The following is a 27,774-nucleotide window of genomic DNA, read 5'->3' on the forward strand; positions in this document are numbered from 1 at the left end:
CATGTGGTCCGTGGTGTTCTGCAGTGAAGCAGTGTGTGTTTTCTATATTAATGTGATTAATGAAATGTGTAATGGAAAAAGTTTGGTACTGTGTTAGGCAGTAGAGCAAAATGTGATCCCTGCAAGAGAAACCAAGTAATCTTGTAGATATGATACCTTTTAATGGCTAACAAAAATACATGATGTTAATGCAAGCTTTCGAAACAAAAGCCTGCGTAGGTTCAAAAGCTTGCATTAACATCATGTATTTTTGTTAGGCATCAAAAGGTATCATATCTACAAGATTACTTGGTTTCTCTTGCTGGGAACAATCACATAATGAAATGTGCACATATATAAACTAGTCAAAATGTATTGCAGATGACTTTAGCATGATCTGCAATTGAGGTGAATATTCTGATGCCCGACTGGGATTCAATTTGTCAGTAATCGTAATAATCATTTAAGGTGTTGTCTTGTATTGTAGCATTCACTTAAATGCGGATACACTGCAATGCCAGAAACAACCCATGTGCAAGAGTGGCGCTGTTTCAATAAAAAGCAGACCCATTTTTCCTATTCTGTACATGCTCTTTAACTTTGAAATGCTATGGAAAATTTCATGAAATATCTACCATTATGCCCACGATTTGCTTTGGGTGCAGACTTGGATTGTGATAGCAACGTTGTGCCTTGAACCATTTATTAGTAGTGAAGTTGTAGCACTGCGTTTAAAGAAGCTTTGAATTCATTATTACAATTCTCATCTGTCCAACAAAGTATCTCTCTCTTTAAATGGTAATACTATTATTTTGTTGTTTTCTTTAGGGTTTATTCAGACGGGCGTATTTTACATCAGTATTTTGTGAGCCAAAACCGGGAGTAGAAAGATAGTGTAGTGGAAAGATTTGCATGTATTACAAAAATATTATCTAGAAAATCAGCCATTTACTAGTCTGCATATATGTCGGCATGCAGAACCGCATGTATATATGCAGATTTTGATGCAGAATTTTCTGCATCTTTAGATGTGCCTTATGGAAATATTCTGCACCCCAAGTGTGACCATACAATTCAGTCGCAGGATTTCTCAACAGAAACAATAGAGATCACATTGTGTCTGCAATTTTCACAGGACTCTGAAGCTGAGCGACCAGGCTACAAAACTCACAATGACTCATATACTGCAGAGAACTACCAGAGGGGCCCCCTCTAGTGGTGATCAAGAGTAATGTAGCTAAATGAACAAAGCTGAAAGAGATGGCTAGTATACGGCTTACTGTAAATTGTCTTAAATGATTGAGCTCTGACTCTTTGCATAGTGTGCTGTAAAAGACAGTCTGCTACGGTAATAGGACACAGTTTATAGATTAACAACAAAGGGACCTTTTCCTTTGAAAAGCGCATTCATCTGGATAACTATAAAAGCTGGCAGGCTGGACAGCTTAATGTCTATCAGCCTACAGCCTCATTTGATCTAAAGGTCATAAGTATCATAATCACAGATGGTCTTCATATTTACGCCTACAGACTCTCTGAATATCTATTACCACTACTTAAATTGGTTATTAGTTTTAACAAAATATGTTCTGGGCAAGACATTGATGCGTAGGCGAGATCTAAAGTCACAATAATCCAGTTACACAGGATTTCCTAAAACTGCACGATAATCAGAACAGTTGTTCAGTTTACTTAACTTAAACTAGCTATGTGAATAGACGACAGAGATCAAACTCTGAGATGACGTATTTCATATGTGGCTTTGCAACCCAAGACATATGTTTTTCTAGGACTCCAGGAATATCTAAAACTTCTACAGCAGGTTTTATTGTATATGTAAGGGCATATGTATCATAGATGTTGCCAATGTGGCCTCTGAAAAAACACTCACCCTCATTTTGATGAACAGCAAAAAACTTGTGTAGGGATCCCCTTTCCATAGGCCATACCATAGTAGTAAAGAAGGGAAGGGTGTGAGGAACCAACCCAATGGCCATGGTAAAGATATGGGGCAAAGTCCTCCCATCTCAGGTAATTAGTGGTCCAGTGTTATTAAGCAGCACCAGAAGGGGCCCCTAATTTAATATTTTCTTTGTGGCTCTCTTTCCTCTGTGTATACATCTATGTAGAGAAATGTTGCTCATTCTTGAGTTCCATGATATAATTTTGAGAACCATTATAGATGAAATTATCAATTCATCAATTTCATCCGCTTAACATTGAAAATGTTCACAATTATGGAAATCAAAATTAAACATTTAGGGGTCACGAAGTTCTGAGTTATATAGATATTAACTGATGAGTCACTAATGAAGTTGTTTTTGCTCCAGGTAAACATGAGTGAACCACAGAGTACTCCAGAACAGATGGCAGCTGGCAAGAGCCATGGTGGTATTGGTGGCAGCTACAAGGTATTGTGCAATATCAGTGATACACGAATACTGTTTATTATCAGGTAGGGCCATATGAGGGATAAATGCTTCAGAATGATAGGATTATGCCATCAGGATGTTCATAAACACAAATACAACATTTTCAGTTTGCATCAATAATCCTCAGTTATAAGACCGAACGTTCTATTTTGATTGGATAATGTATTTCTATAGGTTTACTATAGCCAGTTACAATATTAGATGATTATATTGCAGTCATATAATTACTATTGTAATTCAAAAATGATATTCTACAAAAACAATTTTAACATGAATGTCTGCACTAGGCTCTGGTGTTCATCCATGGGATAAAATCTATAGGATCTGCAACTATTTTAGACCTCCTTAGATGTCATCTACAGATACTTTTGCATACTAAGCTAGGTAAAAAACCATATTACAGTAATCACTTCGAAACCCAGGCAACTAGCTATAAATTGTTTCATCTTGACACTCTCTCTCTATATGCCCTACTAAAGGTATTTGGCGGTTATAGAGGGGGGTCTCTAGCTCTGTAGCCACTTCTATGAGTTTGCAGTGACTTTCACTATGGTGGACCAAGGGCTGCCTACACCAGCCATGCTGTTGATGAAGGTTTAGTTACGCTGCGATCAGCTGCTGAACTTGATTTGATGACAAAGCATTGCGCCAATACTTTTTGATCTAAGATTTGCAAAACTAAGTTCAAGTAATCTGCGATCAAAAGTGCAATCTAGAAGAAATGTATCACGCACGGTTACTGTAGTCCGGTGATGCTCCCAGCATTTATAACAATCGTCCAAGCTTTCATAGTGATAGTAAAAATATGGCCGCTACCTGCAGCCAACGTGGATGTAATTTCACCACCCAGGAAAAACCTATCCAGCTATCCGCCTAGTGCGCTTAGATTTTGCCAGTTGAACTTAGATCAACGAGTGTGATCCACCAAAATTGGGGGATCAAATTGATCTGAGATTTGAATCTTGATCAAGGGCTAAACCGTGTTGGAGGAATGTTTTTCTGCTCCATCGGAGATCACCTCATGTAGATCTCAGATCAAAATGTTGGTGCAAGCAGCCCTTAGTCCATCCATTTATCACATAGAAGGACATTTATTTGATTTCTAGCATGTAACACTACAGTTCCCAGTTAGCGGGATGAGCAGTCAACGGCTCAGGAGCTAGTCCGGAGGGGATAAGCTAATTGTTGCAGTTGCTGTCATATTAAAAGGGCGGTCTGTGATGATACAATTAGAACGTTTCCTTAGGGCGCCTACCCACTTGCGTTGCCGATTTTCGCGCGTGAAAAACGCGGCGTTTTCGCGGGTTTTTTGCGTGTTTTCCACGGCGTTTTTTGCGCATTTTTCACGGCGTTTTTTGCAGCCCTCCATTGACAATCATGGGTGCATTAAGAGAAAAATAAGGAGACATATGCAACTGACAGTTTCTATGTGAAAAAACCCCACGAAACGGAAAAAACCCCAGATGGACAAGAACACATTCTATACTGATTGCTCTTGAGAAAAAACGCAAAACATCACAGGAAAAAAATCGCAAGTGGGTAGGCACCCTTAAAGTGTAGATTTTACTTTTTTTTCTATACATTTTTATAATTTAACGTTTAAGGCCAAACTCTGCACAAACCTAAAACTCTGGATATTCCCGCTGTTTTTCATCCGACCATTGTCCTGTGCGAAGACGTTCCTAATCATCTGATAGATGCGCTGATCACATTTCTTATGTGGCACCAAAATTGTTGGCAGCACATAGCCCTCTGAAAACAGCAATACTCTACCAACAACAATAAAACCTAATGTGCTCAAATGATCATACTAATGATTATACAGGCAGATGCATTAGTGCCGATTGCTGCATGTAAATGGAGCTGAATGAGTACCCATCGATCTGCAAAATCGTTGACCATTGCTCTTTCCTCATAGAAAATCTGTCAGTGTAAAAACACCTTAGCCTGCAGGTAAAAATAATAGATTTTTGTTTTTGATTCAGCAGGGCTGCTATATTAGCCAAGGAATCAAAAAAACACCAATGATTACTGTGTACCTTACATAGGGATAACTAAATAAATTGTTAACTCTCCATCAAACAGCTCCCAACTTTATGGACTCATGCATTAACCCTTTGCAATCCAATTTTGGATTCAAGGTTTTCCTAGGGGGCTTTCTCTTTCTGCCATTATACAATGGCACCATCTGCTGGCTAGAGCCAGTACTGCAGTATGTGACATGCTGGAGAGGTCCCCCGACAACAGAGCGGCTAGTAACCTACAGTAAGAATACCCTGCCGGACGTCTTCTTACATCGGAGCTGTACAGCCTTCAATCAGAATGTCTTTAGACGTCAGACAGTGGATTGGAAAGGGTTAAAGTTTGATGGGGTTAACCGTAGTCATTTCTGAATTTAAACCTGAGTGGAGGCTTTATTGGTGGCTCAAGACCACCTGATATATTTTAGATTAGCTTCTGAAATAACAAAGGGTACATATAGCCCTTCTATACATCAAAATGAAATTAGATTGTGTTCAGATTGGGGTTCTATAGTCAGTTTTGTCACTTATGACTATAAAAAATAGCGCAGCACGCACTGTATGATGGATCTCCCACAGCGACATGGCTTTGGTTATGATGCAAATGTGAACGTTGCTTTAATGAATTATAAAAAACGTGTGGACGAACATAAACTTAATAGTTTAGCTCAATGTATATCTTTAAAATGGTTTTTAAGGTCTTATTTTCTACATTCAGCTTTCTTATTAATGAAGAATAACAGTGCTAGTGTTAGATATTGCAGGTAATGCTCACACTTTACTGGTAATTGCTGGGCTGCAACTGGACTTGCAATAATTTCAAGTTACAAGTCCATGTGCAGCTGGGCAGGTAGCGGTAAAAAACCGCTATTTGCAGGCAGCTTATACTATTTAGACAGTTACATAGATTCCAGCAGGGAGCCATGTACTATGTAAGGTGCATTTATTTTCTTAAGATCCACATTTCTGTTCTGCAGCACAAGCAGAGCATGTAGTCCGCTCTATGCTGTACCGCCACTGTGTAGTCCGATTCCCTCTAAAACGATCCCCTTCCTTCCTACGGTGCTAAGCTGAACTGAACGGCATTTATTGATAGTGATTTGGTTACTATTACTATAACTTTATCCTGGCTGCACCATTTTGTTCATGCCTGTCATTAGGACTGGATTGATAACATAACATAGTATTTAAGGCTGAATAAAGACATATGTCCATTCGATTCAGTCTATTATCGTATAATGTTGACCCAGAGGAAAGCAAAAACCCTCATGAAGTAGCAGACAATTATTTTTTGCTGTAGGGAAAAAATTCCTTCTCGACTCCAAGTCTGGCAATCAGAATAAATCCCTGAATCAATGACCCTTCTGAAGTAATTAGTGGCTATAACATGTAATATTGAACCCCTTAAGAAAGGGCATTCACATTCTCAGGCAGAGAGTTCCATAATCTTACTGCTCTTACAGTAAAGAATCCCCTTCTATGTCTAGAAGCTTTCTTTCCTCTAGACGTAGAAGATGCCCCCTTGTTACAGTCACGGTCATAGGAAAGATCTCCGTATTGTCGTCTGATATATTTATATATAGTTATTAGGTTGGCCCTTAGCTGTCTTTTTATAAATTAAATAACCCCAATTGCAATATCCTCTCTGGGTATTGTAGTCCGCCCATTCCGTTTATTGCTCTAGTTGCCCGCCTTTGTACCTGCCAAGCTCTGCTATGTCCTTCTTGAGTACCGGTGCCCAAAACTGTACACAATAGTCCATGTGTGGTCTGACCAGTGACTTGTAAAGAGGAAGAGCAATCTTCTCATCATGCGCCCCTAGACCTCTTTTGATGCTCCCCATGATCCTATTTGCCTTGGCAGCAGCTGCCTGACACTGGTTGCTCTAGTTACGCTTACAGTTAAATAAAATCCACAAGTCCTTTTCCATGTCAGGGTTCCCCAGTGGTTTCCCATTTAGTGTGTAATGGTGACATGTATTTCCTCTGCCCATGTGCAGAAACTTACATTTATCAGTGTAAAACCTAATTTGCCATTTTTCTGTCCAAGCTCCCAATGTATACAGACATCCAGGTTCAGATGCAGATTTTGGTGAAGTTTGTTATTGATTTGATACAAGAGAGACGTTTTTTGCTCCATTCTTTTCCATTCTTTCAGATCCAGTCCTGACCTTGGCTCAAAAAAACTCCATTAAAAATTTACACCAAAAATGCATTATTAAATGCATGTGTAACTCCAGCATAAAGCGAAGCTTCACATTCAATTAGCTAAGCAGTGTAGTCCATAAATGTAAACTGGTATAACACTAATATTATACTTGTGGTATATTAATAAAGGTACAAAAACTGTATGCTGTTAATGTATATAGGAGGTATTGCATTTAATCTTAGAGTAGAAAGGCGATAGAGCTGAAAGAGAAGCACATCCATATTTAATCAGCAAAACTACGTCATGACAGAAGAATGTAAGAAAGCCTTATTTACTATCCTATGTGTTCTATACCATACAGGGTAGGGACTCCAATTTCATGGCCTGCCTTTGACACCCACCAACTGTCGCCTCCGTTTCCAATGGTGTCATGAACAATGAAACTGGACGCAATGTAGTGGAATCAGGTTGCCTTCAGCAATGAATTCAGGTTAAGTGTGGGCAGAGATGACGGCCGTGTTCATGTGTGGTCACCTCAGGGTGAGCGCTTCAATCCTGCCTTTGCTGTGGAGCGGCACCCTGCCCCCACTACTAGTGTGATAGTCTTCGGGGCCATCTAATATGACAGCCGGTCACCCTTAGTAGTTGTATGAGGGACAATGACAGCTCAGCGATATGTTCAGGATATCCTGCAGCCACATATGTTCCTCTCACGGCAGCTTCCAAAAAGGCATGTTCCAGCAGGATAATGCTTGGCTGCACACAGGAATGCCTTTACAACAATGTCACAATTCCGTGGCCATCCCGGTCACCAGATTTATTGCCAACAGAACATGTATCGCCCATCTCAGATGCCAACTTCAATAGTCTACAAATCTGCACTATCCACTGGCTCAATTATAGCAAATGTGGACCAATATGCCGCAGGACACCACATTGGACCTGTATGCCACCATGCCCACCCATATGGTATCTTGTATCCAAGCAAGAGGTGGCCCTACTGGGTACTAGAGCCTCCATTCCCATCCGTATCACATCTTGTATCCAAGTTAGAGGCGACCCAACAGGGTACTAGAGCCTCCCTTCAAGTGTTCAGTTTTTTGCAATAAATTATCTTTTTGCATTATTATCGATTCCAACAACCCCTTCTAGATGCTTTTTTTTTTTTTTGACAATGAGTGTATTTGCACGATCACATATGCTAAAAGTGCCTGTATGCGCCCCACTGTTTGTGTAACACAAAGATGCAAGGGAAGTAAAACGGTCTATAACACATTTAGCACATACACAATCTCAGCGATCACAACATGGTGCCGACCCTCCAATTTCATCTCAAGTATTATTACTGAAGACATTGACCTGCTGCAGTGCCGTCTTTGTACATCAGGGAGCGCTACTGTGATGTATCGACACTCATTTTATTTTAGGCTAGAGTATTTTGCTTAGTACCCTACATCAACTTTACTTTGCATTTTTTTTAACTGGATATTTTATTGTATCTCTTGAAAAAACATGAATTATCCTAAACTCAACCTCTGATTCATTCTAATCTGTAATGTCCTATTTATTTATATTATTTAGGAATGTGCTTGTTTGCTGCTGCAGGATAGAATTTCCGCACATTGATTGAAATCATTGACTGGAGATTGTTGTCTCAGAACTTCAGAAAATCTTAAGGGGCCATTAAAATGTATTAAATATAATGTATTGTCCCCAAGCGGACTGTAGTATTCCTTAGTTGGATGACTGACAAGTCCTATAAAATGTCTACTACCATGATCTCCAATTCCAGTTACTTATGGCTTTTTTTAAATACACAATATCAGTTTTACGGAACATTTAAAGGGAACCTGTCACCATCATCTCACCCTTAAAACTGACTTCACTGGCAGGCAGGAGATGAAAAATCAATGACTTTTAATGTCCTCTATTTTCTTACCACCACATTTACTGTAGGTGTCAACGTTTTGTGCCGTATGCAAATCAGCAGCGAAGAGTCTTCTGACTAGAAGAATCACGCTGATCCATGAGCTGCTGAGCTAACCGTACCCACTTGCTCTTGAAAGACAGAATTTCCTATAAAACAAGGAATGCAATGAGCTGTCTACCAAGAAAGGAGCAGTGATTAGCATGGTAACTCATGAATCAGCATGACTCTTCTCAGCTGAAGGACTCTTCTCTACTGATTTTATATGTTTCTGGATAGCTCTGTATGTAAATAGGTGACTTGCCTTACGTTATTGTTCCTCAATACCACCTGAATAAAATACTTCTGTGGTTGTTACCTCTGTATGCCCTACTGTATTAGTGCCTGCATAGAAAACAACTGGTCTAAAGTCCCATTGGTTCTAATAAATGATACCAATTCTATGGCTCTACACAGCTACAGTATAATCTACCTGGTCATGCCCACTATTAGTTCCAGGGAGGTCCTCCCGATTTATATTGTATGTGAGTCAGGAAGGAAAATGTGTTTTATAGAAAGGAAATTTAAATATTATTTATTCAGACCTCAGAGGCCAAAAACTGCACTGTATTAGGCTGGGTTCACATCAGGTTTTTTTCTTTTTGTGGAAGTATTGATTGGAAATATTCTAATGTATACCCACAATGAAACATATATAAGCATACGGTGGCATACATACTTCACCCTTTGAGTCTTATTGTCCAAAAATGTATACGCCTGGTATAAGTAACCCTCTGTATTGAAACGTACAGCAGACTGTTTTTTTTATACAGTAACGAAAAGCATGCTAACAAATACTAGCCCAGTGTGCGCCAAAAAGTCACTCTTTTCACATACTGTATGCCAGGTGAATAGAATTCTCTAGATATTTCAGGTGTACGTTTTTTGATTTATAGGCTGAACTTATTGAAATAGCAATTCGTGAGCAGAGCCTAAGCTTGATCATACAACAAGATGTTGGAAACTGCAGCATATAAAACCATGGTATACTTTATATAAGGAAAAGTATCAGACCTTCATCAGGATAAACACAATGTTTTGTCATTTACATCTTAAATCCCAGATCACAATTTTCGAATTGGAGAATTTCCAGGGGAAGAAGTGTGAGCTCACTGGGGAATGCCAGAACTTGGGAGAGAAAGGACTTGAGAAAGTTGGATCTATCCAGGTGGAATCTGGACCGTGAGTAGCGCGCATACTATATTCACTTGAAACGGAACCTCTCACCAGGTTCATGCTTCCCGTGCCATGGCAGCATGTAGACAGCACGAACTCGGGACAGGAATCTCATTATGTCTGCGTATGTTTTATCATGAAACACTTTGGCATTTCAGACTTAGTAAACTTTGAAGTTTGACTCGGAACAGAGCTCCGAGTTATGGGAGCGGCCCCATACCAGCCTCTTCTCACCGGTACCATGTAGAGTAAAGCTCTCTCCCTACACACAAAAGGGAAGACAGCTGTCATACTACATGCTGTGAGCATGGAGAAGCCAGCTTAGCCCACCACCAAGATACAGAGCTCCCTTCCTAGTGAAACTTCAATGTTTGCTTGTTCTGTAATGATGCAGTTTAAAAAAAAACAAAAACAAACTGCATGGGCGCAATGTGCATTCCTGTCCTGCGTTCATGTTCCCATCATTCAGGTAGCATGAACCTGGTGACACTTATTCACTTAAGAGACACTCTGAATTCATTTCTAACAGATCAGTGACAAATCAGCTATTTAGTTCCCTTTTAAATATGCTCAGTATTGTATATGGATATAAATTGGATATCTGACATATAGCTAGGAGCCCTGGAGCTAAACAGCACCGACTCACTATGGCCACATAATGGCTTCAATGTTTTTCTATGGTTAAAATAAAAAAAAAGTTGCAATTGACCCAAGACCATCTAAAAGTAGCTAAGTAATTGTGTAATATACTTCTACTACCAAAGTTAAATTGAACCTGCCATCCAATCTAGGAGGAAGTCCAGTAGGAGGAGCTGACTCGTACTGAAGTCCAGTAGGAGGAGCTGAGCTAATTCATACATGACTTTGTATTTACTAAAACAGGCACATCAGATGTTCTTTAAAGGAAGTCTGTCAGGTGAATTTAGTCCTACTAACTACTAGCGCTTCCAGATCAGTGCTCAGATGTGGAGGAGCATCATGCCATGATTTCTTCTGCTAGCGCTTCCATCACTGAAGAATCTTCATTCTTCTGCCCTATGCACTGCATGTAAATGATCTTGATAGCTTCCTTCTGCAATCATCAAGCAAGGAAAACCAAGAAGCACAGGACAAGTCTAAACCGAGCGGCCCACCCATCAGATGATATGAGGCACGTTTGCGTACAGTCCACGGTGCAGAAGAGTCAGATTTCTTTGTGATGAAGGCGCTATCAGAATCAATCATAGGATGATGCCCCTCCATGGCCGATCTGGTAGTGCTAATAGTTAGTAGAGCTAATTTCACCTGACAGATGTGCTTTAACACTGATTGATCTGTTAATATTTTAGACAAGTGGAAGGGGAGTCAAATTCTCAAGTCAGATTCCCTGGAGACTGCTAGACAGTCTATACCTGGTCATAGCAGAATACAGGCTACTATAAGCATTGGCTTGCATTCTGATGTTTTCACAGGAAGTAGAGACTGCAATGCCTTGGCCTCTTATTACAGGATGTCCATCAGCTGCATAATGTTGCCTTTACCAACCACTGCAAAACAAGTTGTATACATCGAAATAATACTTTTGATCGGACTGGAAGTCAAAATAATAGGTTGTTGAAACTTGTTCTTACAGTCCACATTTAAGCAGCATTCTTTTTTAAAAAAAGGACACTTCAAATATAATCTGAATATGGTGCATCCCAGGAATGGCCAATGCAGAAGTTCATTTAGATGTGCAGCCATCCTTATTTTATTATAGTGCTGTGAAATACATTTTCCTCTTCAGTGTGTTTAAAATAATGTGTTTATGTAACTGTAGGATGAATAACATCAGGTAACAGATTAGTAAAAATGTAAAGGGCTATTTTGGAAGACCTAGCAAAATCTGTGCTGCATTGAAAACTCTACTTATCACTGCCGTGGTTCTTACATTATAAGACCAGGCCAAAATGTTATCTTCACCCCTCTGTTTGAGATATATTCATTTGTTTCAGTAACATTGGCTACAATGACACACCTTTATAAGGATTTATGTAGTGGATAGGATTGACACCAGCACTATATGCATATAAATATGACATAATATTAACCCTTTCCAATCCACTGTCTGGCGTCTGAAGACATTATGATTGAAGGCTGTACAGCTCCAATGTTGAAAGACGTCCGGCAGGGAATTCTTACTGTATATTACTGGCCGCTCTGTTGTCGGGGGCCTCTCCAGCATGTCACATACCGCAGTACTGGCTCTAACCAGCAGATGGTGCCATTGTATAAAGGCAGAAAGAGAGAGTCCCTTAGGAAACCCTGAATCCAAAATTGGATTGCAAAGGGTTAAGGTGTAACACATGCTATAAATTAATAAAGGTTATAGTAAAGTTACTATACTCATTGCATTTGTTCTTCCTATGTAGATGGCTCAGCTTTGAGCGACAAGCGTTTTCTGGGGAGCAGTTTGTCCTGGAAAAGGGCGACTATCCAAGATGGGACACCTGGTCTAATAGCCACAAGAGCGACTATTTGATGTCCATCCGTCCCTTGAATATTGTGAGTTACATTGTGTGTAAAATGGTGTGCCCATGCTCAGTGACAGGAGTAGGAGCAGATGAGTTGTGCTCCTCACTTATTGTCTATGGAGTGATCATGTGAAATCTGCTTACAGCTTTATAAAAGAGGTGTTACCTTTCATTCTGCCCTGTGATGAAATGTTTGCCCAAAACATGCATAAAAAGGTCTCTCTACAAAACAGGAGGTTATAAACTACAATGAGTGCTCGGTGATCAGAGTGAAAACTGGAATACATCAGGATGTTTTCTGCATACAGAAAGTGAGATAGAAAATTTTGTAAAAGAATAAAAATATAGATTTCATATAAAAAGAGTGGATAATTTTATGACAAAACATTCCCTTTAATTAACAAGACAGGTTTCTAGTTTGATTTAGTTTAAAAGGCCTGCCATACGCTACTTTATAGTAACAAATGCGAACCTACTATATTTTTGAAAAAAAATGGAGTTAAGATTCAGTGTATGTGTAGTGACAGTATTTAATGTTAACTACAGTCAGGGTCTCACCATCCATGAGGGGAGGTGAACAGCCATCCTCTGACTGCAGGGGGCAACAAGTTAAAGGGATTGTGACAACCACAATCTACATGCCCAATTAGGACATATGGACATGAAAGATGGATGGCCCTCATTCGGGACTCTCTCTATGAGCCATGGCAAACAGACATTTTGGAGAACTCAAGCCATCCTTGTATTAGAAGGATGGTTATTCATCTGAATGGCTGCAATATAATACTACATTTCCCCTGAAGCTAGCTGTGACTGGGGTTGACAGGTGTGGAACTCAGGAAATTAGCTGATCATCCTTGCAAAAGAGGCAACAGCTTTTAAAGATCAGCTGCAAGAAACCCATTTTACAAAAAAAAAATTGTGGCCTCTGGCATATTTTTGTAATTTGAGATTTTCCTGTAATTTGCACAAAATCATGGTAAATATGCATCACTTTTGCAGCAGTTTTCATAGAAGAACATTCAAGCCAATGCAATGTTACATAAATTGAACTTTTGCAAAAATTTTGCTAAAAAAGAAATAAGAATAGGTACAGTATATTTGGTGATATCATGGTCACATGACAAAGGTCCTGCATCAGGCACCACAGAGTGGATCTGTATGCAGTGTGTGTATCCAGTCTATGTGGTTTGCAGTCTGTGTGTGTACTGTGCATATCTGTAGTGACTGTGTACAGTGTGTGTATGTGCAGTATACTGTGTGTATGGGTAGGATGGTGTCTGTGTGCAGTGAGTATGTAGTGTAGCATGTGTTTAGTGTCTGTGTGTGGTGTGTATATGTAGTGAAATTTATATGTGGTGTTGTGTAGTATCTGCATGTAAAGTGTGTAATATATGTGTAGTGCTGCAATCCTCAGCTGATGAACTTGGATGGCCCAAATCTGGATCGTAAACGCTTCCAGTATCTCCTTACCATTGCTCAGGCCATATTGGAAGCTTTAATTAGTTACAAACTAGGAGTGTTACACAGAAGAGATTACACTGATTTCATGTTTCATCTCTCTACTAGGCTTAGATATGGCACCAAATGTATTAACTGTGCTTGATTCTTGTATTATACATACGGTTCAGTCAAGAAGTATTTGGGCAATGATGCAATATTCATAATTTAGCTTCTGAACACCACAAAAATGGCTAGAAACAAAGTCACGAATATGTGACTGTAGACTTTCAGCTGTAATTAAAGAGGTTTTACAAAAATATTGCTTAAACCATTTAGGAATTACAGCTATTTTTACATAGTCCTTCTATTCTTGCAGGCTCAAAAGTAATTGGATGACTGGTAAGCATTTTCATGGTTCGGTGTGGCCTATTACCTCATTATTTAATACAAAGACTGTTTTCACACTCAGTGTTTCTTGGAAAAACTTTTTCATGCACTTCCTGCTCAATCTACTTCTGGGTTTGGCCCATCAAAAGTGCTATGGTATGTGTGAAACCACCCTCAGGATCTGGAGTTGAATTTGTGTTAATTGCTCATAATGGAACTCTTATTATGTAGACTAAAGAGGTGTCCATGTAAGGGAAGGAAGCCATCATTAAGCAGAAAAGCAAAAACAAATCCATCAGAGAAATAGCTGAAACTTTAGGAGTGGTGAAATCAACAATTCTTAAAAAGTAGTACATCCTTAAAACAAAAGGAATCCACTGGTGAGTTAAGCAACACCAAAAGGTTTGGAAGAGAACAAAAGACAACTAAAGAGGATGATGGCAGAATTCTTTCCTTGGTAAAGAAAACCTCCTTCACAGCATCTGCCCTGTTTCCCTGAAAATAAGACATACCCTGAAAATAAGACATAGCAGGATTTTCCAGAATTTTTGAGGATGCAAAATGATTTTTCAGGCTTTTTGAGGATGCTTGAAATATAAGCCCTACTCCAAAATTAAGCCCTGCTAACAGTTAATTTAAAAAGTCAATTTAAATAGTGTCCAGGCAGCTATACATGTAAAAAAGTTAAACCTTTTTGAACAAAAATTAATATAAGACACTGTCTTATTTTCGGGGAAACACGGTAACAGCATCTAACCAAGTCGAGAAAACTTTCTAGGAGGTAGGCATATCATTAGCGAAGTCTACAATCAAGAGACTCCATCATGCATTTAAATATAGAGGGTTTAACTCAAAATGCAAACTACAGTACTGGTAATACTCAAAAACAGAAAGGCCAATTTAGACTTTACTAGAAAACATTTAAAAATATAGTCCAGTTCTGGAGCAAGATTGTTTGGCCAGATAAACCAAAATGAACTTGTACCAGGTTGATGGGAAAAGGAAGGAACGAAATGGCTCATGATAGGAAGCATAATGTATCATCTATCAAACATGGTGGAGACAGTGTTATGCTATGAGTATAGAGCTTCTTAAAGCAGAGAAATAGAATGCTTCCCAATGGCTGGGTCAGTCAGCTGACATCTACCTGACTGATCATGCTTATTTTTTACTAATAAGACACAACTGATGGAAAAATAACCACAGGCAACCAGCAACTGAAAGCAGCTACAGTTAATCCCTGATAGGGCATCTCCGTGGTGAAAACTCAGCATTTGTTCTATACATTTCAGACTTCAAGCAGTCATTGACTGTAAAGTATTTGTATCCAAGTATTAAACATAATCCTTTTAACTAGTTTCCCTGAAAACAAGTCCTACCATAATTTTTTGTGTTTTTTGGGGAGGCTTGAAATATAAGCCCTATCCTGAAAATAAGCCCCAGCTGCATTACCTTAAATAAAAGGAATACATTACCTAGTAGGCTCGGTAATGCCACGGCTCAGTCAATTCATAAATCCCGCCTCCACAACGCGATGGCTGTGTTTAGTTCTTCGATTGCTGCTCAGCCAATCAATGGAGCACTCGATGAACTAATCACAGCCATCACATTGGTTTATTGAGCGCTGCATTGATTAGCCATCCCATATGAATCCCATAACCAGGAAGTGATCTTCTGTGGGCGGCCGAGGATTGCAAGAAGCAGGTTGGAGCTCTGGAGAGCAGTGTGAGGGACCTGGACTGAGCCTGCTAGGTAAGTATTATAAGACATCCCCTGAAAATAAGTCCTAGCTCCTCTTTTGAGGCCAAAAATTAATATAAAACAGGGTCTTCTTTTTGGGGGAAAAACAGTATTTCTAATTCCTATTTTGTCCAATTTGAACCTATAAAAATAGAGGAACTATGTAAAAATGGCTGTAATTCCAAAGTTTTTATAAATGAAGGGAGTGGTAAGAAACCAGCGGTTGTAGGCGCAATAACTTTTTTTTAACTTTTCCTTAAAGAAGGGGAGGCGTCATGTTAATAATAAATTCAGCATTAAATAAACACCTTTCGGGGCTATTGCACTCCTTCCTCAGTATTTTAGCTGTGGACTCACAGCCAGCGCTGATGTGTTCTGTCTGAAGAGGAGTGTTTTTTCACGTCCTCCTGGAAAGGTGTGAGTTTCCTGGGCTGGCTGCACCCTTTCGTATTCATCCCAAATTGAGCATTTCTCGCTTCCATAAAAAGAAAAGGGTGAAGAGAGAATAACTCCTAAACCAATACATCGGTTTATAGACTTCAAGCCCCCAGGCACATGCTCCACCCCTTTTTTTTTCTTCTCATCTTTCAGCAAAGTTTTGTTAAACACTTTGATTTGTAGCTGAAAATCTACAATTCAATCACATCTTGATAGTTTAGTTTCCATTGTGGGGTGTAGACAGGCTAAATTATGAAAATTGTGTCACTGTCCAAATATCTTTCGACCTAACTGCGTGTACCAAGCTTAGTTCTGGAAGCATATTTATTAACGGTGCTTGGTTCTTGTACTGTATACATATGCTCATTATAGCTCTGTCACCATATTTATGTATTGAGCTTGTCTCTGCTACTGTAATACATTTACTGAGCTTGGTTCTTGGTGCCAAATATATTTACTAAGGTTGCTTCTAGTACTGTATTTATTTTCTGGGCTTAGTTCTAGAACTATACCTATAAGCTGAGCTTTCTGATACAGTATGTATGTAATGCACTTTATGTTTGTACCATATTTATGAACTGATCTTTGTTTGGGTACCCTGCTTAGTTACCGGACTTAGTTATGGTACCTTACTTATTTACTGTGCTGGAACCAGATGTATTTATCTACTAAATATGCTTTCATTTACATATTTACTTATTGTGCTTGGTTCTGATTCCATATTTATACCAAGCTTCGTTCTGGTACCGTATTTATGAATTAAGATTGGTTCTGATATAGTATTTATGTAGTAAGCATTGTTTGAATACTGTATTTATGTGCAAAGCTTGGTTCTGATACCATATCTATTTATTGTGTTTCTTCCTATACACACAGGAATATGCACATGTAGGTCTACAATGCACAAGTTTAATATAGTGAGTGTGGATAGCAATAGTATATATATATATATATATATATACACACAATTTATCTGCACATAAGTATTTCTTTGCAGTATGTGATCATTTTTTTCATAAATGCTATGGACTTGTATTAAACAGATTTACATAACATGTGAACATAAATACTATACTATATATTTTTTGTTATCTGTGGGTGTCCCCTACCCCTATGCCTGCCCTATGATGCAGGGAGGGGGATGCAATTTCACTTATCTCCAAAGACAGCAGAAAGGCCCTGACTCTAGTGCACTTAATAAAAAAATGTATTTTGTTATTTGGGCCACCAAATAATTTAGAACATATTGCATATATTACAATTCCTCAAAGCATGGAACAGTAAGGCCGCATGCACATGACTGGGTTGGATTCTGGCTGTGAGATTTTGCAGCGAAATCCAACCCTCTGCTGGCCAGTGACCCCCGCGTACCTGTCTTGGATGCACTGCGAATGTGTCGGCTGTCAATGATGTGGATCCAAGGCGATTTCAAAATTGACATTTCGGAATCGCCGCGGGACGCATGGCTTCCATTGTTTGTAATGGAAGCCATCCGTGCGAGTCTCACACAAAAATAGAGCATGCTACGATTCTTCCACCGCGAGCGGAAATCGCAAGCCATTTCTGCTCATGTGCATGGAAGAATCATTTTACATTGCATGCTATGGACGGACATTGCCGCGGTATTTGCTGTGGGCGTCTGGCCGCGAATTCCACAACAACAATCCATCCATGTGCATTGGGCCTTGAGGGACAAAGTCTTTGTGTTTTAATTTATAATTTCACAGTAACCATCCCTGATTAATTCACACAGGCCAATGTTGAAATGTTCGGAGTTGTAAGGAGCTCGTCACCAGATTCATGCTGCCTGAATCACGGACATCATGAACCTGTAATATGTATGCACAGTACACCAGTGTATATTTTATTCTGAAGTGCCGTGGCATTTCGGAAAAATAAACATACTTTGAAATTTCACTTGGAATGGCGCACAGAGCCACAGGGATGGGCCGCGCCAGCTTCATCCCACCCACACTGTAGAGTGACAGCTCTGTCCCTATACACAAAAGGGGACAGAACTGTTGGTCTACATGATGCAGGTTAGAATAGGCCGCTGCGGTCCGTCCCTGTGACTCGGCGCTCTGTTTTGAGTCAAACTTCAAACTATGTTAAGTCTGAAATGCTACAGCGTTTCAGAGTAAAACATACACAGGCGCACTGTGTACACTTGTCGCGGGTTCATGCTGCCTGTTGTTACACCTGGAAGCAAGTTCCCTTTAAATTGGTATTCCAGCCTAAACTATTTATCACCTACCCACTGCATGAGTGGTAAATGTTACATTGCAGGGCTTTGAATACCGTGTCACCCCCACCCGCACACAAGTGATTGCAAAGAGGAGTTTAAATGGGGTGGTGGTTGAGCATTTGTTCTTCCACCACATTCAAAATGTATGGCATTGACGGAAGCCGTCAATGGATAAGCAGGGATCCTCTATGGATATAACAGTGATGAGGGAAGCAGTCAATGGACAAGCAGGGATCCTCTATGGATATAACAGTGATGAGGGAAGCCGTCAATGGATAAGCAGGGATCCTCTATGGATATAACAGTGATGATGGAAGCCGTCAATGGATAAGCAGGGATCCTCTATGGATTTAGAAGTGATGAGGGAAGCAGTGAATGGATAAGCAGGGATCCTCTATGGATAGAACAGTGATGAGGGAAGCCGTCAATGGATAAGCAGGGATCCTCTATGGATAGAACAGTGATGAGGGAAGCAGTGAATGGATAAGCAGGGATCCTCTATGGATATAACAGTGATGAGGGAAGCAGTCAATGGATAAGCAGGGATCCTCTATGGATATAACAGTGATGAGGGAAGTCGTCAATGGATAAGCAGGGATCCTCTATGTATATAACAGTGATGAGGGAAGCAGTGAATGGATAAGCAGGGATCCTCTATGGATATAACAGTGATGAGGGAAGCAGTCAATGGATAAGCAGGGATCCTCTATGGATAGAACAGTGATGAGGGAAGCAGTGAATGGATAAGCAGGGATCCTCTATGGATATAACAGTGATGAGGGAAGCAGTCAATGGATAAGCAGGGATCCTCTATGGATAGAACAGTGATGAGGGAAGCAGTCAATGGATAAGCAGGGATCATCTATGGATATAACAGTGATGAGGGAAGCAGTCAATGGATAAGCAGGGATCCTCTATGGATATAACAGTGATGAGGGAAGCAGTCAATGGATAAGCAGGGATCCTCTATGGATTTAGCAGTGATGATGGAAGCAGTCAATGGATAAGGAGGGATCCTGTATGGATTTAGCAGGGATGATGGAAGCCGTCAATAGATAAGCAGGGATCCTCTATGCATACAATAGTGATGATGGAAGCGGTCAATGGATAAGCAGGGATCCTTTATGGATTTAGCAGTGATGAGGGAAGCCGTCAATGGATAAGCAGGGATCCTCTATGGATATAACAGTGATGAGGGAAGCCGTCAATGGATAAGCAGGGATCCTCTATGGATATAACAGTGATGATGGAAGAAGTCAATAGATAAGCAGGGATCCTCTATGGATACAACAGTGATGAGGGAAGCAGTCAATGGATAAGCAGGGATCCTCTATGGATATAACAGTGATGAGGGAAGCGGTCAATGGATAAGCAGGGATCCTCTATGGATATAACAGTGATGATGGAAGCAGTCAATGGATAAGCAGGGATCCTCTATGGATAGAACAGTGATGACCCATCTGATGGATAGTTGATGAACATTTTACACTGGAACATTTCTTTATTTTTTTACCCACATTTTTTTCCTTAACTTAAATAGTTATTTTATACAAGAGCAATAATCTTTCAGTTCTGTTTAGTGGCAGTTGTTATTTTTGCATTATTCAGAACTTAAGGTGAATATTCTGCCCAAGATACGTTTTTCATTTCTTATGTACCGCACTAATATGTGCTTTACACTTCATTAACTTATTCTTTAGATCTGACAGATCCTCTTGCTGCCCCTGCTGTATGTTGTCTAATATACATACTAATTGTAATACTGGTATCTACTTATGTAGCAGAACGGCTTGGTGGACTTTTGGGCCTCCTCAGGCATCAGGGCCCAGTTGCCATTGCTACCACTGCATCCACTATAGGTGCACCCCTGAATATCATTTAACTAATTACTTGCCTGAACGTTTTCAATGGGTTTAACCAAACTTTGACAGTTTCTCAATGATTTACATGTTACTTGTTATCTCCATCTTAGGGTTTCCTTACTCTTTTCTTTTAGTATTTGGCTCAAAAATGTTGAAAAAAGAAAATGATTTATGTGTGACCACCTACTTTCACATTGTCAATGCATTTTCTAAATGTAGGACAGCGCTGAGCATAAGATCCACCTATTTGAAAATGCTGGTTATAATGGGAGGAAGATGGAAATTGTGGATGATGATGTACCAAGTCTGTGGGCTCATGGCTTCCAGGACCGTGTGGCCAGTATTAAGGTCCTCAATGGAACGTAAGGGCTTTTTTTTTCTACATATTGTCTAGTTTTTTTCTTATTATTACAATGTGTGTTCATGTTGACTTCACATCCTGATGACAATATAAATAATGCTTCTCCAGAATGTGATCCATCCTTTTTGGGGGGGATCATTATTTCTGTAATAGTATCCATAAGTCCAAAGAGGAAAGTTAAGATTGAAGTGGAACAAGGAAGAAGAAAGTCCAGCACTTCCATACAAACAGAACCTACTTTAGTATTTCATCACAGGATAAAAGTCTATATACAGTACAACGTTTTGGCGTTTCAAGCTAAAACTAAGCTTCCGTTTAGTGCATCCCTTATACAATAAATTGCAAAGTTTGTATGTCATGATATAAATAACATGATGAGAATCCCAGTTCAAAAACGATTTAATGTGACACATTTTAGCATAATCACTAGAAGAAAAGTTGCGGCTTTTGTCTGCATAAATGCATACGTTGCACCGTGCCTCTTCTTCCTTGTTACCCATGACTTTCCAGCTGATTACCGGCGGCTGTCATTCCTTACATAGAAAGGCTGGGTAAGAAGTGATACAAGTTGTGAGGAGACTTTGACCATTTCAGTCTTCCTTAAAAAAAGGTCTGTGATCCAATTGTGTGTTTTTTGCCATTCATTGCAATTTCATAAGTCTCCACTAGCACCAAAGTTCAAAGGCCTCTGTACCTGCCCTGACCAATTTTCACATCCATTAATCGTTGTAATTTATCTACACTTTACGATTCTTCTTGAAATCTTAACATGACAGTGCCCCTCAAAAAATACCAATACACAATGTTCATATTATAGAAAAAGTTACACGATTACAAATATAGCTATTTTCTTTCAAAAACAGCGCCACACCTGTTTAGAGGTTGTGTGATGCCTTGTACCTCCATTCACTGAATGATTATCACCTCTGTGTGAAAGCATAGGAGCAATAATCATCGGGACAATCATCCTGTGTAAAAGAACCCTAAGCTGAATTCACTTGAATGGAGTTGAGCTGCAATACCACATATAACCTATGTGGTGCAGTTTCAGGAAAAGCCAGTCAAGTTTTTCTAACCCTATACAAGTCCTTTAACCGTTTCCAATCCACTATCTGACGTCTAAAGACATTCTGATTGAAGGTTGTACAGCTCCGATGTTGGAAGACGTCTAGCAGGGTATTCTTACTGTATATTTCTGGCCGCTTTGTTGTTGGGCCCTCTCCAGCATGTCACATAATGCAGTACTGGCTCTAGCAAGCAGATGGCGCCATTGTATAATGGAAGAAAGAGAAAGCCCGCTAGGAAACCTTGAATCCAAAATTGGATTGCAATGGGTAAAGGCTTGTCTATCCCTTTTCTGGGGCAGCTGTGCTAATCATGGTTTGGATTGTGGCATCTAGAAAGCCTTAGTAACTAATTGTTCGCACACGGCGAACTGCTTGTATATCCAAATTTCCCATGTAGCACAATGGTTATATTACATGGTGCCCATTGTAGTCATTGGGCACCTATGTAATATATTAGTGCATCATGTCCTTCAGAGCAAAGCATATAATCTCTAAATTATGAGAATGAGAATCTATTCCTAATGGAAGACCCCAACAATGAAGTCCATAAGTACTAATGCATCATATAGCCAAGATTATATTGACTAGAATACCCCTTTAATGGAAAACTACCCAAAACGACCAGCCCAGTTATGTCCATGATGAGGAGAAGAATTAACAAATGGTACCAAGAAATTTCCATCAGGTTTTTTATGTCTGATGTACATAAATTGCAGTGTAATGTCTGTATGGGCATTGTGAGACTTAACAGAGTTCGTTCTTTGTTGCAGTTGGGTAGGGTATGAATACCCTGGCTACAGAGGTCGTCAATATGTCTTTGAGAAGAATGAATACAGGCACTGGAATGACTGGGAAGCCAACCAACCTCAGATACAGTCAGTTCGCCGTATCCGTGACATGCAGTGGCACAAACGTGGTTGCTTTGTTCCAGCCCCAGTAGCAGCCGCGGCAGCTGCACCTGCCCCCGCTCCCGCCCCCGCCAGTAGCTGAAGGAAAGCAAAGCACACTCATCAGTCGTCACCCTCTTCTGCCGACAAGCACGGCAAGAAGAGACGAGTAAAATGATTTTCAAACTTGATAACTTCTCTTTATTTTGTCAGTCTGTAATCTCTAATAAAGATTACTGCATCACTGAGTCATTCTGTTATATTTTCCCATACAGTATATACAGGTGAGAGCGGCTGGACATTCAATTAACACAACATTATTATTACACTACTCTTGTGGAATTACCTAAATCTATGTCAGGTGGGTGTTGTACGGTCTTTAAAAAAAAGGGCAAAATGGGCAAAATCTATTATTTGTTGACTAAAATATCAAGTAAAAGGGGACAGTTCTACTATATTGATGATTTCACAAAAGACATAACTTATTACCCAGCACCCTATTAGAGCACTCAGAGTTAGTAGAGGGTTGCCAAAACAGAAAGGATGGCATTTTGTTCCCGTTTATAGCACAATTGGCTGATTGATATCAATGGGCATTGTAATATTTATTGAATTTCCCCTGGAATGGTGCTTCAGGAGAATTGAACAACTGCTGAGGGTTGTAGGGCGGCCCCAAAAACTCAACTTTCAACTACAAAGCAAGACAGCCTCTATTTTTTTTCCTTCTAACAAACCTTTATTTGGGGCAGTATTTCAGGTTCTTACGTCTCCGACAAGGTTGTGCTCTAAGACTATGAATTTTCAGACTTTTTACTAATGAAGAAGAAAAACAACTGTTGCTTCAAATCGCAGGGCTGTTCCAACACTGATGACCAAGACGTCTGCTGTCCAGTCCTTAAGCGCTGCTGACAAGTATTTGTGTTGTAATTTTGACTATTTTCATATATTTGGTGGTATTTTTGTAGGAACAGCACAAATGTGTAGATTGTCGGACAAATGCCATTGTTGATACTTCATGGTTTAAGGTATAGCGGGTCTTTTGCAAAAACAAATTGTTACTATTAATGCTGTAGCTTGTGGAATTGGAAGTCTTACGTGTAAGCGCCATTTCTCATAATATACATCAGTTTTGAGCACCATCTTGCAGTTGGAATTTAAAGCTAAAACTTTACCCTAACGTTACTATTAGCAGATGTAACAAATTGGGAAGGTGTCTTGCTGTATAGCTGACACTTTATGTTTTTCCATATCCCTATGGGCCACCGTAGTGGAGCACCCTATGATCAGACAAATGCTGTTACCATCAGCTATTTTGCATAGCGTTTCATTTCCCCCCCCCCCCCCCATTAAATAATGCAGTACCAAGCTACATTGAGGGGAAAGCATACATATCAGATCAAGAAAGTCAGTTTTTTAATACAACTAGTTTTCTGAAAAACCAACCATATTCATGAAAACCTGGCTCAACAGCAATGAGAACACTTTCTCATAGAATCATAGGATTATAGAATGGTAGAGTTGGAAGGGACCTCCAGGGTCATTGGGTCCAACCTGCTCAGTGCATGATACACTAAATCATCCCAGACAGATGTCTGTCCAGCCTCTGAAGACTTCCATTGAAGGAGAACTCACCACCTCCCGGGGTAACCTGTTCCACTCATTGATCACCCTCACTGTCAGAAGGCTTTTTCTAATATCTGATCTGTCTCTCCTCCCTTTCAGTTTCATCCTATTGCTTCTAGTCTTTCCTTGTGCAAATGAGAATAGGGCTGATCCCTCTCATCAAGCTCCATTTTACAAACAGCAGCCCAGATTTTAGTGTGTGTAAAGGTATGATCACACATCGCAGAGTAAATCCACATCAACATCTGCACATAACTTTACTGCAGATTTTGCTGCCGATTTCAGTTGCAGCAGTGCAATAAATGAAATTCTCATGAAAATCTGCAGTTTTCCCCTCATACACAGTGCATGTGGATTTGAAAACCAGCAGCATGATTAATTTCCGCTGCAGATTTTTTCCGCTATGAGTGAATGGAATTGTTAGAACTCCATTCACTTACATTGTACTGTACATTTTGCCGAATTTTGGTATGCATTCACAGCCATTCCGCGGCATGTGAACTTACTCTAACAGCATGGATGTTTGTGTTCATTGCATGGAAATACATCTAGCAAGCTTCTTCTTTGCCAATGTATGAAAAACCAAGTGGGTGAGCCTCAAATAACATGTTATTGCAGGAAAAACTGGATTATGTGCTACACAAAACTAGGATAACTAAAAACCTGTAATACTTGTGGACACTGCACACGTCCATGGATCTTCTGATAGTATCTCTGCCCATCCTTGCTGCAGACTGGAGTTTTCACACAGCCTGTAACATGCAAGCTGCTGCAAGGGGCACAGGCTATCGCCTCTCCTGTGCCTGAAAAGATCTGCATTGGTAGCTCCAGCATCCGACACTAGAATCATCTTGATCTTTGTAGCTCCTGAAGCATATAACTTGGCCACACTTCCCTTATGCGATACCTGGACAAGGAATCATGGGACATTTAGTCAATAGAGCTAGTGTCTGCAGGCCATGAAGCTGTATTAGGGTACTTCTATATGGGCAACTATCAACCAAAAAAGAAATAAAATTTTTTTTTTTAAATTGCACAAACAAGCAATTTTGACTGATGGCTGTCCTGTATAAAAGCGGAACCCGACGGTGCTAAGTGAGAAAGAGTTCACTGCAATTTAACGACTAGTGAGCAAGTTCTCGCTCAGTGTAAACAGGCAGTCATTCATCTTTGAACTACTGCCTGTTCACAGTGAATGGAGACAGGAAGCCAGAAGAGATCTCCAGCTCATTCTATCTCCATTCACTGAATGACTGACGAGCATTGGATTGATAGTGATTAGGATGGCTGTCGGACGCTTATGCACTCAACATTTGTCCAGTCTAACAGCGCCCTTACAACTTTTCCTAAAAGTGAAGGCAGGGAACACTGTCCCAATGAAAACATATCAGAAAAGGTCTATTGCTCCCTTCATATCTGCCATGCAATATTTCCCGTAACTTTTGCTAGAAAAATGCTAAACCCCCCCCCCCCCCCAAAAAAAAACTTTGCTACACAAATGACATAAAAACCACATGTGTGAAGATTACAGGACACTTCAAAATGAACAATGTCACTATGGAAGCCAGAGAAAGCAGAGTTTAGCACAGAGCTAGCGGTTCTTTTATGTTCAATTGTTCGTTTTATTTTCTTGAATTAAAAAAAAAGCTAGAAGAAGGGCAGCAAGTGAACGCCCAACATATGCAAATAATCACAGCGGAGAAGATCCCAGCCTGTGAACGTACAGAGGATATAAAAATAAGTAGTAGAAACAAAAAATGTCCATCTGCCGCGCAGCAAAATAACCAAAACAGTCCGACTTCTGAGTTAAAGAACAAAGCGTAATAACAATTAGCTGCTAGACGGTGCAGTCAAGCTAGCCGTATAGAAAAAGAGCTGACACTTCTAATGGCTGCATGCAATAAATGAGCGGAATGACATTGAATATGTCCAGAAGGACAAACTGCAGAATTAAAGGAGATTATGACAAGTGACATAATATAACAGCGCACACTGCTTGTTGAAGCACTCATAAGACTTTGTAATAAAAGCACGTAGCAGCTTCCTGTCGGTTAGCACTACACAAAAACAACAAAAGAAATAAATGTATGTGACCAGCAGAGGGCAGTAGTGCAGTGCACTGTACGCCGCAAACTAACTGCCAAAGTGAAATGTAGTTGCAGGAAAATGGATTTACACAGTATACAAGCATTAGGCCGGGTTCACACGAACGTATTTACAAAGGGTATTAAGCACAAAATATTTATGTGCGCAATACGCAGGGAATAGAACCCATTGATTTTGAGGAGTTCGTTCACGTAAGCCTATTTTGTATGTGCATTTTGTTTGCGCAACAAAATTCATGATAGCACGCTCTATCTTCCCGTGCATTTTTGCAGGAAAGGAACCCATATTGAACTAATTACATTAATTGCCCATTTCGATGAACAGAAGCACGATTTATGTGCAAGAGGTACAGTAAAACATGCACATGCATGTGCAAATATGCAATGCAAATGTCCCTGTAAATCGCTTACACCTGTGTGACACCGGCCTTAGTGTTAGGCCACATACACACTGGTGTATTGGGGAGCTCTATCACACAGATCTTCAATACGGCTGCAAAACATTTCACCAGTGGCATACATACCACTGGGTTACCGCATGGCACTGTGGGCTTTTTTTTATAAGGAAACAAGTAAAAGGTAAATATATTTTTTCTTATACTCTTTAAGAAAGAGTAAAGAAGGATTACTATGACCAGAACCTGACTGATGTGAAAGCAGAAAAGAAAATCTCCCCATCCGTTCATGCTTTGAGGTCTAAATATTATTTGGCGTTCTGGAATGTCTAAATGTGCTCTAAGTATTGTATGACCATTGACGATAAGCCACAATGCCACCGCCCAAGTAGTCCCACTATCAAAGCAGAGATAAGATCTGTGTTGCACCTCGGAGTAATTCACAAGGATTTGACTTTTTGGTTGTTGCTTGTTACCCTTGATAGTGATCTTTCTTTCTTTGCCCATCTCTTGTAAGTCTTCCCTTGGTTTGTAGTATCTTAAAAGGGATGTCCTGGCTTGTCTATGGACAGGCATTGCACTCTTTTTGGAAACAATGAACCCTTTTAAGATCTCTGTGGGTCTCAGTAACTACACACAGTACATGCATTTCATTTATGTGATATTATTTAACTTATATCATCTGGGGCATTTCCAAAAAAAACTTGAACCATCATAAAGTAGAGAATTAATATAGGGCTGTGCTCTAATGGAGAGTATGTAAGAATGCTGTTGTATCTGTAGAGAAGGCAGCTTCTGGTATCTCATCTGTTATATACCATGGCAACACAGTTTGAAGCTTTCCTGCTCTCACAAAGACCACACAACAGGATGTGTGCTAAAGACCATCTCCTCCCTCTATAACCACAAAGGTGTTGAAATAACAAACTGAAACGGCAGCAGTGTGAGCTCCTTCCTCACACATTTGTATAGGGGGAGGGAGCAGGAGGTTCACTTCTGTACACATT

The 27,774-nt window shown here is 39.9% G+C and overlaps 2 protein-coding genes across 3 annotated transcripts in view; both read left to right on the top strand.

Moving 5' to 3' along the window:
- The window catches only part of CRYBB3 (crystallin beta B3), a 205,900-nt gene extending 183,113 nt beyond the window's left edge, over window positions 1-22,787 (top strand). For both annotated transcript variants that reach the window (XM_066603893.1, XM_066603896.1), the window contains 5 exons: window positions 2,310-2,390; window positions 9,610-9,728; window positions 12,113-12,245; window positions 20,549-20,691; window positions 22,528-22,787. In XM_066603893.1, the coding sequence (XP_066459990.1) occupies window positions 2,310-2,390; window positions 9,610-9,728; window positions 12,113-12,245; window positions 20,549-20,691; window positions 22,528-22,747 (696 nt within the window). In that variant the 3' untranslated portion in view covers window positions 22,748-22,787. The remainder of the gene's footprint in view (window positions 1-2,309; window positions 2,391-9,609; window positions 9,729-12,112; window positions 12,246-20,548; window positions 20,692-22,527) is intronic.
- The window catches only part of CRYBB2 (crystallin beta B2), a 370,816-nt gene that overhangs the window by 311,859 nt on the left and 31,183 nt on the right, over window positions 1-27,774 (top strand). The gene's annotated exons all lie outside the window — the stretch shown is intronic.

The sequence above is a fragment of the Eleutherodactylus coqui genome, chromosome 5, assembly GCF_035609145.1.
Source record: "Eleutherodactylus coqui strain aEleCoq1 chromosome 5, aEleCoq1.hap1, whole genome shotgun sequence".
In the NCBI taxonomy this organism is placed as follows: domain Eukaryota; kingdom Metazoa; phylum Chordata; class Amphibia; order Anura; family Eleutherodactylidae; genus Eleutherodactylus; species Eleutherodactylus coqui.